Consider the following 13762-nt stretch of genomic DNA (forward strand, 5'->3'; position numbering starts at 1 on the left):
CTGCATTTTATATGGATAGCTCAGTTGGTTAATGCGCCCCCTGCTGAGTCTGCTAGCATATTACAGAGCTGTATTTTATATGGATAGCTCAGTGGGTTAATGCGCCCCCTGCTGAGTCCGCTAGCATATTTCAGGACTCTATTTTATATGGATAGCTCAGTGGGTTAATGCGCCTCCTGCGGAGAGTCTGCCAGCATATTACAGGACTATATTTTAAATGGATAGCTCTGTGGGTTAATGCGCCTCCTGCAGAGAGTCTCCGAGCATTGTTCAGGACTCTATTTTACATGGATAGCTCAGTGGGTTAATGCGCCTCCTGCAGAGAGTCTGCCAGCATATTACAGGACTGGATTTTATATGGATAGCTCAGTTGGTTTATGCGCCTCCTGCTGAGAGTCTGCCAGCATATTACAAGACTGTATTTTATATGGATAGTTCACTGGGTTAATGCGCCTCCTGCAGAGAGTCTACCAGAATATTACAGGACTGTATTTTATGTGGATAGCTCAGTGGGTTAATATGCCTCCTGCCTGGAAGTCGGCCGGGATAATACAGGACTGTATTTTATATGGCGAGCACAGTGGGTTAATGCGCCTCCTGCAGAGAGTCTGCCGGCATATTACAGGACTGTATTTTATATGGTTAGCTCAGTGGGTAAATGCGCCTCCTGCAGAGAGTCTGCCGGCATATTACAGGACTGTATTTTATATGGATAGCTCAGTGGGTTAATGTGCCTCCTGCAGAGAGTCTGCCAGCATTTTATAGGACTGTATTTTATATGGATAGCCCAGTGGGTTAATGTGCCTCCTGCAGACAGCCTGTCAGCATCTTACCAGCCCAGTCAAGTACCACGCATCAGGCGTTAGGCTAACGCATTTTAATGCTGGTGTCCGCATCACTGCTTTAAAATGCATTCGGTATACATACATAGCTCCCAGAGACGATAGAGAATTCATGCAATGCTTAAAAAACAGCATTGTGCACCATAGATAATCTCTGCACTGCGCTCTGCAGGGCCTGCGAGACATAAATCCTGCCTGCGATGGCCTTGGAGGACTCGTTATAGTTACCAGCCACGGATATATGGTTTCTTTTCCTGCTGCTCCCTCAGTCAGGTGCCCTCCCCCAGCCTCCCTGAAACAGACATGGGCATGGGCGGGGCTGCCAAATGAGGAAAGTCACTGAATAAGTGTGCTTGCTGTACACACTTAAAATATTCAAATATAGTTTGTGGTGCTGCGGCCTTCCAGCATAAGACACTCTAGGAGGAGAACGGACTGACTCTGCTCCCACTCGAAAAAAACATTGAAATGCTGCACTCCATTGCTGAAGTCCATTGCTGCATTCCATTGCTGCAGTTGTCCATTGCTGCAGTTGTCCATTGCTGCAGTCCATTGCTGCTCTCCATTACTGCAGTCCATTGCTGCAGTACATTGCTGCACTCCCTTACTTCAGTCATCCATTGCTTCAGTCGTCCATTGCTTCAGTCGTCCATTGCTGCAGTTGTCCATTGCTGCAGTTGTCCATTGCTGCAGTCCATTGCTGCAGTCCATTGCTGCAGTCCATTGCTGAACTCCATTGCTGCACTCCATTGCTGCAGTCATCCATTGCTGCAGTCATCCATTGCTGCAGGCATCCATTGCTGCAGTCGTCTATTGCTGCAGTCTATTGCTTCAGTCATCCATTGCTGCAGCCGTCCATTGCTGCAGTTGTCCATTGCTGCACTCCATAGCTGCAGTCCTTTGCTGCAGTCCTTTGCTGCAGTCGTCCATTGCTGCAATCATCCATTGCTGCAGTCGTCCATTGCTGCAGTCCATTGCTGCAGTCCATTGCTGCAGTCCATTGCGGCAGTCCATTGCTGCACTCCATTGCTTCAGTCGTCCATAACTTCAGTCGTCCATTGCTTCAGTCGTCCATTGCTTCAGTCGTCCATTGCTTCAGTCGTCCATTGCTTTAGTCGTCCATTGCTTTAGTCGTCCATTGCTGCAGTCCATTGCTGCAGTCCATTGCTGCAGTCCATTGCTGTAGTCCATTGCTGTAGTCCATTGCGGCAGTCCATTGATGTAGTTCATTGCTGCGGTCGTCCATTGCTGCGGTCGTCCATTGCTGCGGTCGTCCATTGCTGCAGTCATCCATTGCTGCACTCTAGTGCTGCAGGCTATTGCTGCAGTAGTCCATTGCTGCACTCCATTGCTGCACTCCATTGCTGCAGTCCATTGCTGCCTTCCTTTGCTGTAGCCCATTGCTGCAGTCCATTGCTGCAGTTGTCCATTGCTGCAGTCTTTCATTGCTTCACTCCATTGCTGCACTCCATTTCTGCAGTCCATTGCTGCAGTCGTCCATTGCTTCAGTCCATTGTTGCAGTCCATTGCTGCAGTTGTCCATTGCTGCACTTCATTGCTGCACTCCATTGCTGCAGTCGTCTATTGCTGCAGTCCTTTCCTGCAGTCCATTGCTGCAGCCACAGCTGCCATGTGGCTTAATCGCGCGAATCCGATCGCTATCACATTCGCGGCGCTTGTGCACTCAACTCCCGGGCTTCTTTTCACGCACTTGAGGTGCCCACTTCTTTTACGCGTCTTTTCACTTTCAGCCCGGCCGCCTTTCAACTCCACCTCCCTCCCTCACCGCAAGATCGCGTGTAATTTCACTTTCAGCCCGCCCTCGCTTCAACTCCCTCTCCCTCCCTCACCGCAAAGCGCGTCTTTGACCATGTTAACTTGTTATCTGAGTTATTCGAATTCCCCTCCAATCGGGTACAGGCCATATGAATACATCGCAATAATTAATATTTCTTTCACGTTGTTCTAAACAAAATGCAGCTTTTAAAAAGCGCCTGCACTGCCTGAGAGCCAGCGCTCGGCGCTACAAAAGAGCAACGTCCGATATGTTTCTTCTCACAAGGCTTTGAAATACATGCAGTGGAACGTCCAGCCTATATGTTGCCATAGTAGCCAGCGGCTGCTTTTCATATTGGATTTGCCTTTCACAGACTAGAGTTTGGGATTTTATTGAAAGGTCTGATGGTCAGTTATCAGGTGACATCCATTGCGGCTGCTGGAACACATCCCTTTGTACGTGGTCACATTTCAGCACATACTGTCCTCTGAACGAGTTTGACATTTTTAAGGGCCACTTTAAATCTATTGTCCTTTTTTTTCTTCATTTTGGCACAAATGTATGCCTACAATCAATATTCAATGTTCCTTCCTGCCAGGGGAATGTGAGAATTTCAAATAATTCATCATTCTTTATCTTTGGTCCATTCTTGAGATAAATTGGTGCTAACTGTGAACCTAGGCATCGCTTGTAAAATCAGCAACCTTCGTAGTGTCAGGCTCTGCCTATACATTCAACCACCGCTGCACACAAGCATTAGTATAGCCAATATGTCTCACTTTTGGGACCTTATAAGTACTTAGTTATGCAGCACAGTATCCTTGGTGCAAAAACAGAAACTGTTTCATGGCTAAACACTTATAAGGTCCCAAAAGCGAGACCTATTGGTTGTGCCAATGCTTGTTTATTAACCTAATTGTAGCAGGGAGACGTATAGTGTGCACTCTATCAACATGTTGACAGGCTACTCTCTGTGTTGTCGTGGGAGAAGATCTCACTCACTGAACACTGAACAAGCAACAGCCTCTGGTCTCTTGGTTACTCCTTGAGTCCACACTCCTCAATAGAAGGGGATCACGGAAGGATCGTATGCCCTTGCTCTGCCTATTGCATCTTTACATTGAAAGTGGAATCTAGAATTTCTTCAGCGCACTTGTCTATATGGACACTTAAATGTATCATTAAATGCCAATAGGTTTTTCTGATGGGCTTTGCATTTAAGCTTATTCATTGTTTCTTTTTCTTAATCTAACAGGTGAAATAAATGCAGTAATGAATGAAAAAAGTAAAGCTATTAAACATCACTGGTGTGGGGAGTGATGTAAAAACAGTGTGCCTCTAAAACTCTTCCCTTGAAGGCTAATGCCTCGCCGAAGTCTTTTTCAACAGCAGAAAACTCAAGATGCCCAATGAGGTCTGTGCTTGGCTCTTAGATATCAGCTGATAGACATTGGAGACACAACGCACTGACATACTGAAGCAAGTCTAAGGTGCTCATTACGAATAAAGAGATAACCTGGTATCAGAAAGAACACAAAAGAGAAAAACCATAAGAATTTCTAGAATGTGACAAAACATTTATTAGGCAAACAAAAAGAGCAAGTGTGACATAAGAAACTTCGTACTGGAGAAAAACCAGATTGATGGATTGACTGTGGAAACGTGTTCTTTGCAATGAAAGATCTAATGCAGCATCATAGGGTCCACGTAGAGGAGAAACCATATAAGTGTACAGAATGTAATAAATTGTTCAGATGGAAGGCGAATCTAAAGCGGCATCAAATGATCCACACTGGGGAGAAACCGTATGAATGTACAGAATGTGACAAAGCATTTATAACAAATGAAAAGCTAACACAACATCAGAAAATCCACACTGGGGAGAAACCGTACCAATGTACAGAATGTGACGTGGCATTCATTAGAAAGTCACATCTAATGAAACATCATAAAATCCACACTGGGGAGAAACCATATCAATGTACAGAATGTGACAAAGCATTTATAACAAATGGACAGTTAACACAACATCAGAAAACCCACACTGGGGAGAAACTGTTTGCATGTACAGAATGTGACAAGGCATTTATAACAAATGGAGAGCTAAAACGACATCAGAAAATCCACACTGGGGAGAAACCATATAAGTGCACAGAATGTGACATGGCATTTATTTTCAGTGGAGACCTAAAAAACCATCAGAAAACCCACACTGGAGAGAGATCATATCAATGTACAGAATGTGACAAAGCATTTATAAGAACGGGAGATCTAAAGCTGCACCAGAAAACCCACACCGGAGAGAGATCATATCAATGTACAGAATGTGACAAATCATTTATAAGAAATAGAGAGCTAAAGCAACATCAGAAAACCCACACTGGGGATAAACCATACCAATGTACAGAATGTGACATGGCATATATTAGAAAGTCACATCTAATGAAACATGTGAAAGTCCACACTGGGGAGAAACCATATCAATGTACAGAATGTGACAAAGCATTTATAACAAATGGACAGCTAACACAACATCAGAAAACCCACACTGGGGAGAAACTGTATGCATGTACAGAATGTGACAAGGCATTTATAACAAATGGAGAGCTAAAACAACATCAGAAAATCCACACTGGGGAGAAACCATACCAATGTACAGAATGTGACATGGCATTTATTTTTAATGGAGACCTAAAAACCATCAGAAAACCCACACTGGAGAGAGATCATATCAATGTACAGAATGTGACAAATCATTTATCAGAAATAGTAAGCTAAAGCAACATCAGAAAATCCACACTGGGGAGAAACCATACCAATGTACAGAATGTGACATGGCATTCATTAGAAAGTTACAACTAATGGAACATCAGAGAGTCCACACTGGGGAGAAATCACATCAATGTACAGAATGTGACAAAGCATTCAGAACAAATGTACAGCTGAAGCAACATCAAAAAGTCCACACTGGAGAGAGACCATATCAATGTACAGAATGTGACAAAGCATTTAAGACCAATCGAGATCTGAAGCGACATCAAAAAGTCTACACTGGAGAGAGACCATATCAATGTACAGAATGTGACAAAGCATTTATAACAAATGGAGAGCTGAAGCGACATCAAAAAGTCCACACTGGAGAGAGACCATATCAATGTACAGAATGTGAAAAAGCATTTATAGCAAATGGAGAGCTGAAGCGACATGAAAAAGTCCACACTGGAGAGAGACCATATCAATGTACAGAATGTGACAAAGCATTTATAACAAATGGAGAGCTGAAGCAACATCAAAATATGCACACTGGGGAGAAACCGTATGAACGTACAGAATGTGGCAAGGCATTTATAAAATATAGACCGCTAAAGCAACATCAAAAGATCCCCACTGGCGGGGAATCCGTATGAATGCACTGAATGTGACAAAGCATTTATAACAAATGGAGACCTGAAGTGACATTAGAAAATCCACATTGGGAAGAAACCATTCAACTGCACTGAATGTGAGAATGCGTTTATTATAATGTCATGTCTTATGCAACATCAGATAGTCCACACAGGGGAGAAAACCTATGAATGTACATAATAGTACATCAGAAATTCCACACTGGTTAGAAACGATAGGGCTGTACTGAATACGACTTAGCAGTTTACAGAATGTGACAAGGCATTCATCACAAAGCAAAATTTAATACAAAATCAGAAAGTTCACACAGGAGAGAAAATGTATGTATTGAATACCACAAAGCATTCATAATAAATGGACAACTGAAGCGATGTCTGAAAATTTACATGGCAAAAAATCCTATGTATTTACAGAGTGTAATACATTCTTCCAAGGAAGAATAATCTAATGCAGCATCAACAAATGCACACTAGGGAGACACCCTATTAATAAATATAATGTGGCAAGGGATTGATTACAAAACAAAATGTAATATATCAGAATGTTCATACAGGACAGAAACTCTATAAATGTATTGAATGTGACCATGAATTCATAAATGGAAAGCTAACGCAGCATCAAAAGTCCGCTTTGAGGACTGCACTGATTTAAAGCAACGCATTTGTTAGCAAGGGAGAGTTAAACAACATCCAAGTCCCCACTGGGAAAAATCTATATGAATGTACGGACTTGAATCGATCAATGGGTATTTATTAAGCGCAGCAAATCATCCGTGAGATTCTCAAGCCGCTGGGGGAGGAGTTGCTGTCCGGAGGGGCTGATCAGTTGAACAGCCAGATCTTGAGTTCTTTCCAGATTCACTGATGAGTCGCATCTCCAGTGCCGGGGAAGTTCATTCCAGGTCTTTACAGCCAGGTGGGAGAAAGCGCAGCCTTCGTGCCTGGTTTGACACTGGGAGTGTGAGCGAGCAATAGGGAGGCGGAATGCAGGTGTCTGGCGGGCTGGATAAAGAATAAACTTTGACTGATGTAGGACAATCCTTCATTGTGGAGTGCCTTATAAGCATGGGTCGGTATCTTGCCTCTTTTCTAGACTGGGAGCCAGTAGAGTTTACTGAAGTGGGGATTGATGTGGGTCTGCTTTACGAGGTTGAGGATTAGCATTGCTGCTGAGTTCTGTATTGTCTGCAGTTGTCTCTAGAAGTTAGTGTTGATTCCTGCATACAGAGTGTTTAGGTAGCCAAGCCAGTTGGTCACCAGGGCTTGGGTGATCATTTGTCTGGTGCTGATGGAGAGCTGCAAGATCTAAAGATCTTACAGTGCATGTGCATTGTAAGTCATGGGTATGGTCTGTGAGGCAGGGGAAGAAACCAGGTTCTGCTGACCACCATGCGTCGCTCCAAGGAGATGCGTAGTTACTGAAGATGAGGACTTCCATCTTGTCTGTGTTCAGTTTTAGGCAGTTGTGCTTCATCCAGTCAGTGATGTGGACCGGGCACCTATGTAAGTTGTCTCTGGAGTTGGTGAGGTGGGTGTAGAAGATGACTTTCAGTCTGTGCGATCTAATAATGTTGGCTAGGGGTATCATGTAAGTGTAGAAGAAGGTGGGGATGACGGAGGATCCTTGTGGGTCACCACAGATGATGTCCTTGGGCTCAGGAGTAGGGCGGGAGTCTGATTTTCAGAGTTTTTCTGGTGAGGTAGAAGGCGATCCATTTGAGGGCATTTCCTTGGATTCCGATATGGTGGAGCTTGTTGATCAGGATCTGGTGAGAGACCATATCGAAGGCAGCCGAGAGGTCAAGGAGGATGGGGGCTGTATTCTGATTGAGGTCCAGGAGGGCTTTGATCTCATCTGTGGCTGCTATCAGGGCAGTCTCTGTGCTTTGATTGGCACGGAAGCCTGACTGGGAGGAGTCCAGGAGGTTGTTGTGCTCCAGGTGTCTGGTGAGCTTACTGTTGATTGTCCTTTTGAAGACTATGTCCAGGAAGGAGAGCAGGGGTATCAGTCGGGAGTTCTTCAACTGCTCTAGGTCTGCTGAATGTTTTTTTTCGGAGGGTTTTACTTCTACATGTTATCACTCTTCTGCGAATGAGGCCAAGGTGATCGATCTGCTATGTGGGTTTGTGAGCTCTAAGCTGATCACCTTGCTCCTGACGTTAAAGATATGGTGGGGGCATGGATCAGTGGGGACCCCAGACTGCATGGAGTTCATTATAGAGGTGGTGTCTTGTGCAATGAGGATATCCCAGAAAGCGAGACGGAGGTCAAAGTTATTGTCAGTGGGTGTGAGGAGGTCGAGGCTGTCACTGGTAGAGAGCTGAAGTTCAAAGTCCCTGTAGATGATAGCGATCTTCTAATGGAAGTAGTCAGCAAGCGTGTATCACAGATTCTATGAGGGAGTTATGATATTCTCTGTGGCTGCTGGGTTGCTGAATTCCATAATGATGGTGAAAAGCTCATTGCTGTGGTGTGATCTGATCTTTATCAATGGAGTGGTCGGTTCAGGTGAGTTCTGTGAGATGGTGGTACTTGAATGTTTCTCTGGAGATGAGGATGGAGTCAAGCGTGTGCCCAAAGATGTGTGTTGGGTCAATGACGAGTTGGATGAGGCCAATGTTGTTCATGCTTTCTGTTAGGTTGGCAGTGCTGACGTCGCTAAGGTCTTCCATGTGGAATCTGAGATCTGCTATCAATATGTAGTGTTCGGAGGCAATAGCGAGTTAGGTGATGAAGTAAGGGCTGGCTTTGCAGAACTCTGGGCGAGTTCCTGGAGAATGTTACAAAGTGTTCTTAATGAAGTAACCGTATGAATCTACAGAAAGTGACAAGGCATTTATTAGAAAGGCACCGCTCAGCCAATGTACCATAGAAAAGCCCACCCTGGGGAGGAACCATATAAAGGGCCACAGGTATGCCTAGACGTGGGTCCCGGGCTCACTGTACACTGGATTCAAGATGACTGACAAGGGGTGATACCCCGAAACCGGTCCCAGTATGCTTGTTTCTGGTCCAGGGAGAACCTGACTTGAAAGTTCAAGATGGACTGTACCCATGTCGAGCAGGGCCAATGATTTGAATATGGCTAAGTCTTAACAGGCGTGGCATGGTGAGCAAAAGACCAATGGATTTAACCCAGATCACTTGATTGGGGGTGAATGTTTGAATTATTCCGAATTCCGTCTATCATTTGTATCTCTTTTGGTTAGGTATATAAGCACAATACAAATTTTTCACCATCAACACAAGAAAAGAGACCTTGTATCAATTTTATCAACTCAATGCCCGCATACGTAGATTGAGGTGGTCTACGATATCACTTCTGGGTGTGGTGACGAGATAACACATCCAGTGATGTGTACTGTTGTAGACGAATCTAGGACTCTAGTTAATATTCCCGATTTCTGCCCTTATGTGGTTATATCAAATCATATCCTTATATAGGCATAAGAATCATTCCCATATTAAGACATAGCCAATGCAGTCCAAATACGGCAAGGCTACTCCCATAGACTCCTAGAAAGCACAACGTGTTCTTAGATAAACCAAGCCTCCAGCAGCCCGGGAATTCCCCCTGCTTCTGTATTGATTTGTCCAAGAACTCCCGGAGTCCTGAAAGAACTGCGAGTTCTTAGTGACGTCTTATGTCCAACCTTACGTCAAACTCGGCACCTTCCAGGTATAAATATACCAGCATCTGCCCTAGCAAAACACACGGTGGTTTGGAGCAGATCGACTATCTACTTGCCCGACGCCCTGCTGTAGCAAGTGCCAAAGGAAGCAGACCCTCCCGCTGACGCGCTGAGAGAGCCGCTGTCTTTTCTCCTGCTGAGAAATCCAGCTCCAGTGTTTCCCTGCTACCCTTGCTGGTTGCTGGGAGATCGAGTCCTGAGAGAGAGATACAAGACCTCCTTCATTCTATAACCAAGGTACAGAGCTGATTAGACCCTTAAAGAATTCTTGATTTAGATTCTTGGCAGAAACTATTTTAACTCAAACTACATCTCACTTACTCCTTCCCATGTACTAGGCTTAGGTTAGGTACACCGGAGTAGGCGTATCTTAGAAGAACCAGTTGAGTACGGTTAGTCATTATTTTATCATTGTATGTATTTTATCCATTTTAAGTATCTTATGGCTTAGAAACCATATAATGCTTTTACAGTATTATTTCATAATACTCTTTACTGTACGCACTTTACTTCATGACAAGTATTGCGATTGTAGCAATTCACTTCTCTTGCATGAGAAAGAAGACTACTCAATAAATAACCTCTTTTATTGAAAACGCCCGTCTCTCTGTTTCTATGCTCTTCTGGTGGAACTAAGCATGCACGATTGACTGAGTGAAATAGCTATCTATTGTTTCCGCGACTCTGGAGATATACTCCTTATTCTTGGGGGAGCAAAGTTGTCATGTTTATGCGGTTGTCAGAAACTAATCCCTTCTTGTGAGTTCGAGAAAGTTTCTAGTGACCTCTTAGCTAGCTGGCATTCATAATTAAGTCTAACATATTCAATAGAGACCTAGTCGACCTAAGTCCTATGTCTAAACTATCGTTTATGTTATTCCAATGCGCGGAGCCTATTGGGAATGTAAGAACTACACTACATGGCGCCCAACGTTTGGTAAGGCGATAATTTAACGCTATATACTAGAGGAACTCAGTCGTGCTTTTCACCCAGACCCCTTTCCCCGTAAAAACTCCAATAGACGTCTGGAGTGGGTAAAAGGTTAATATCCGCCAAAACTTAGTAGGAGGAGAATCCTATGTATTAATTTTTGGTTTAGTCAACGTTGAAGGATACAGAGTTCCAAAATATTGTGCACCTAATCTTTGTTTCCTTGAAACTTGCTCTGCAAACTTTCTGTCAGCAAAAATGACGGAAAGTGACGACGAAAGGGAAAGAGCTAGAATAGCAGCTCAAGCTGTCTTGAATGAGAGCTCTACAAAATGACCCGGATGTAATAATCATCCCGATAAATATAAGAAGAAGTGTAACTTACAAACTTATAACTAATGGAGTATCATCAAGAGGTGGTACAGTCATATTTGTGGTAGATGCACATGAAGATCGGCAGACAGAGGTATTCTATTCATGGATAACTTTTCCAACAGCAAATGCTGTGACACACGAGTTCCACTACTACAAAGCAGAGGAAAATCCAGTGGAATACATTCCTTTCGAGGACGTTGAAATTCCACTAACTTACCAGGAGCATCAGCTCTGGTTTAATGGCGCCCTAAAACATCAAAATCACATTACCAGGCTCGGTCCACTAGGTAGACATGGCCGGTTCTAGCCAGCTATACACCACATCCTGATATCTAAGAAATGTCAGACGGAGAACTTTTAGTTCAGCTAAAACAATTAATTAAAATACATAGACAATTGGTCCAATATGTCATGCGGACTTTAACAGTCCAACAGCAATAAAAATTCCACAGCACACCCCTCACCAGGGGAACACAAATAAAATTACTCCACAGACTATACAATCAGTCATTGGCAAATTACCCGCAAAACGTGAACAAATTCCGTTCTGGTTAGCTCAAAAGATTACTCAAATAGAGGCAGTATTCCCTGATAGTACACCTCATGAAAAACACTGAATTCTGACGATCTGTTTACCAATGGGGATCGCACCACATGTGGAGGACTGTGACACTTGGGGAACAGTCTTTGCTTTAATATACACAAAAACACATGGTGTTCCGTCTATGGCGGTTATACCAGGCGTGCTAAGACAGATTCAAAATGAATACGGTCCAGAGCCTGCTTTAAATCTAGGTATGAAATTAAGCAAGTCTCTGCTATACCACTAGCCAACATAAAGGGAGAAGCAGCATCTGTGGCGATCCGCCAAAAATTAAAAGAAACAGAAATAACAGACCAACCTTTTGAACTTCCCAGAATAATTGAAAAGTGCTTTGAAGAATTAGGTAGAGATAGTTTGGGTGGGAAACAACTAAAACCACAACTAACTGAAAATCCTGAAAACACTTTTATTAAGAATAATCTTATTACTCCAAAAAAGAAGTGGGAGGGTAATAAACAAACCACTCCCAGAGAAAAACTGTTTCAGTCCAGAGGAAGTTCTCCCCAATGGAGAGCTAGATCTCCAGAACGGGGGGGCAGGTCTCCACAATGGGAGCCCTCTGAAAAAATATACAGCCTTAGAAATAGGGACAATTTCAGAAAACCTGACATATATCAAGATAATGATACACGTCCCTCTCGATCTTTTCAGACTTCCTCACAGAAATCGGAAAGAAGAGGACGGTCAGAACATAAAGAAGAGCGAGTCAAGTCCAAAGACAAGGAACCTGCTCGTTAAAGTAAAAAATTACAATTTCCCAAAAAGAAGGTAGATAGTATTAAATTAAAACATGCCGAGGATCCTGAGGACACAACTCAAGAATGGAGAGTAGGCCCAGACAATGCTAGACAGCGCAGCAGAAGTGACCATAGCGCGCAAGATCCTGATGAATCTTCTGGAGACAGTGGACACGAATGAATACATTCAGGTGGAAACTGCAGACACCATAGTTAGTGTACCCCATAAATTATATGAAGTAACATTACGTATAGAAGGGGACACAACTAGGCAAATAAGAGGTCTATTTTGGGAGAATGTATCTAAAGGCTATGATATCCTTCAAGCAGAGAAAGACTGACCACCAGAGTTTGTCAGGGAGTGCCCACATGGCGAAGAAATGATTATGCCTGCCTTCTCAAATCACATTCCAATTCATAAAAAATACACATATGCTAGATAATGGGCAGGGGCCCAAGCCCCTGCATTATATAAAAATCATGTAGGATGGGATGAGGATTCTCCTCACCATAAAATTCAGTTAAAAAATCAACCTACTGCACAGAGGAAGTATCCTGTTAAGCAAGAAGCTAAAAAACAAGTCAGGGAGATCTTAGATCAACTTGAATACCAGGGGGTGTTTGAAACGTGCACCTCACAAATGAACAATCCTTTGTTTCCTGTCTCCAAACCAGATGATTCATATCGTCTAGTATTGGACTACAGACACCTAAACTCTTGTTGCAAAACATTTGCAGTACAAAATTCACACAGTGCAGCACTAATGAATAACATTGTGCGCAAAAGATATAAAACAACACTAGATATTTCAAATGGTTTCTTCTGTCAAAACATTGCACCAGAAAGCATGTATTTGACCCCTTTCTCCAGTATGGGGGCCCAGTGGCAATTTTGTCGTCTCCCCTAGGGATTCAAGAACAGCCCAGGATTATTTTCAGCCAGGCTAACAGAGTTACTACAAATGTATGATGATGATGAGGCATTATCTTATGTCGATGACATCTATCTAACAGACGATGACCTGGAGACACACTTGAAAAGAATGAACACCATTATACTTGGGTTCGCATCTGAAGGGTACAAATTCAACTTTAAAAAATCACGAATTGCCCACCTCACTGTCCTGTTTCTGGGATATGAGTTATCAAGTGGAGGCAAAAGCCTAGCAGACAACTTCTTAGAGAAGTGTGTAGTACTCCAAGCTCCAAAAACGCTGAAAAACTTACAATCAATTCTAGGTTTCCTGAATTTCGGAAGAAATGACATTCTAAACTATGCAGAGAGGGTTAAACCTCTCTACGAATTAATAAAACCTGATTTCAAACCAATTATTTGGACACAGAAACACACAGAAATTTTACGATCAATACAAACAGACATGTTAACTAAAACTGCAAA

The 13762-nt window shown here is 43.2% G+C and overlaps 1 protein-coding gene across 1 annotated transcript in view; it reads left to right on the forward strand.

The window, feature by feature from the left end:
• LOC144761846 (uncharacterized) overlaps window positions 1-13064 on the forward strand; it is a 38453-nt gene extending 25389 nt beyond the window's left edge. The window contains exons 2-3 of the mRNA XM_078647095.1: window positions 3875-5286; window positions 5370-13064. Coding sequence (XP_078503221.1) covers window positions 4294-5286; window positions 5370-6026 — 1650 coding nt within the window. The 5' untranslated portion in view covers window positions 3875-4293 and the 3' untranslated portion in view covers window positions 6027-13064. The remainder of the gene's footprint in view (window positions 1-3874; window positions 5287-5369) is intronic.
• The last annotated feature ends 698 nt before the right edge of the window (window positions 13065-13762 follow it).

The sequence above is a fragment of the Lissotriton helveticus genome, chromosome 1_1 (assembly GCF_964261635.1).
Source record: "Lissotriton helveticus chromosome 1_1, aLisHel1.1, whole genome shotgun sequence".
Lineage (NCBI taxonomy): Eukaryota > Metazoa > Chordata > Amphibia > Caudata > Salamandridae > Lissotriton > Lissotriton helveticus.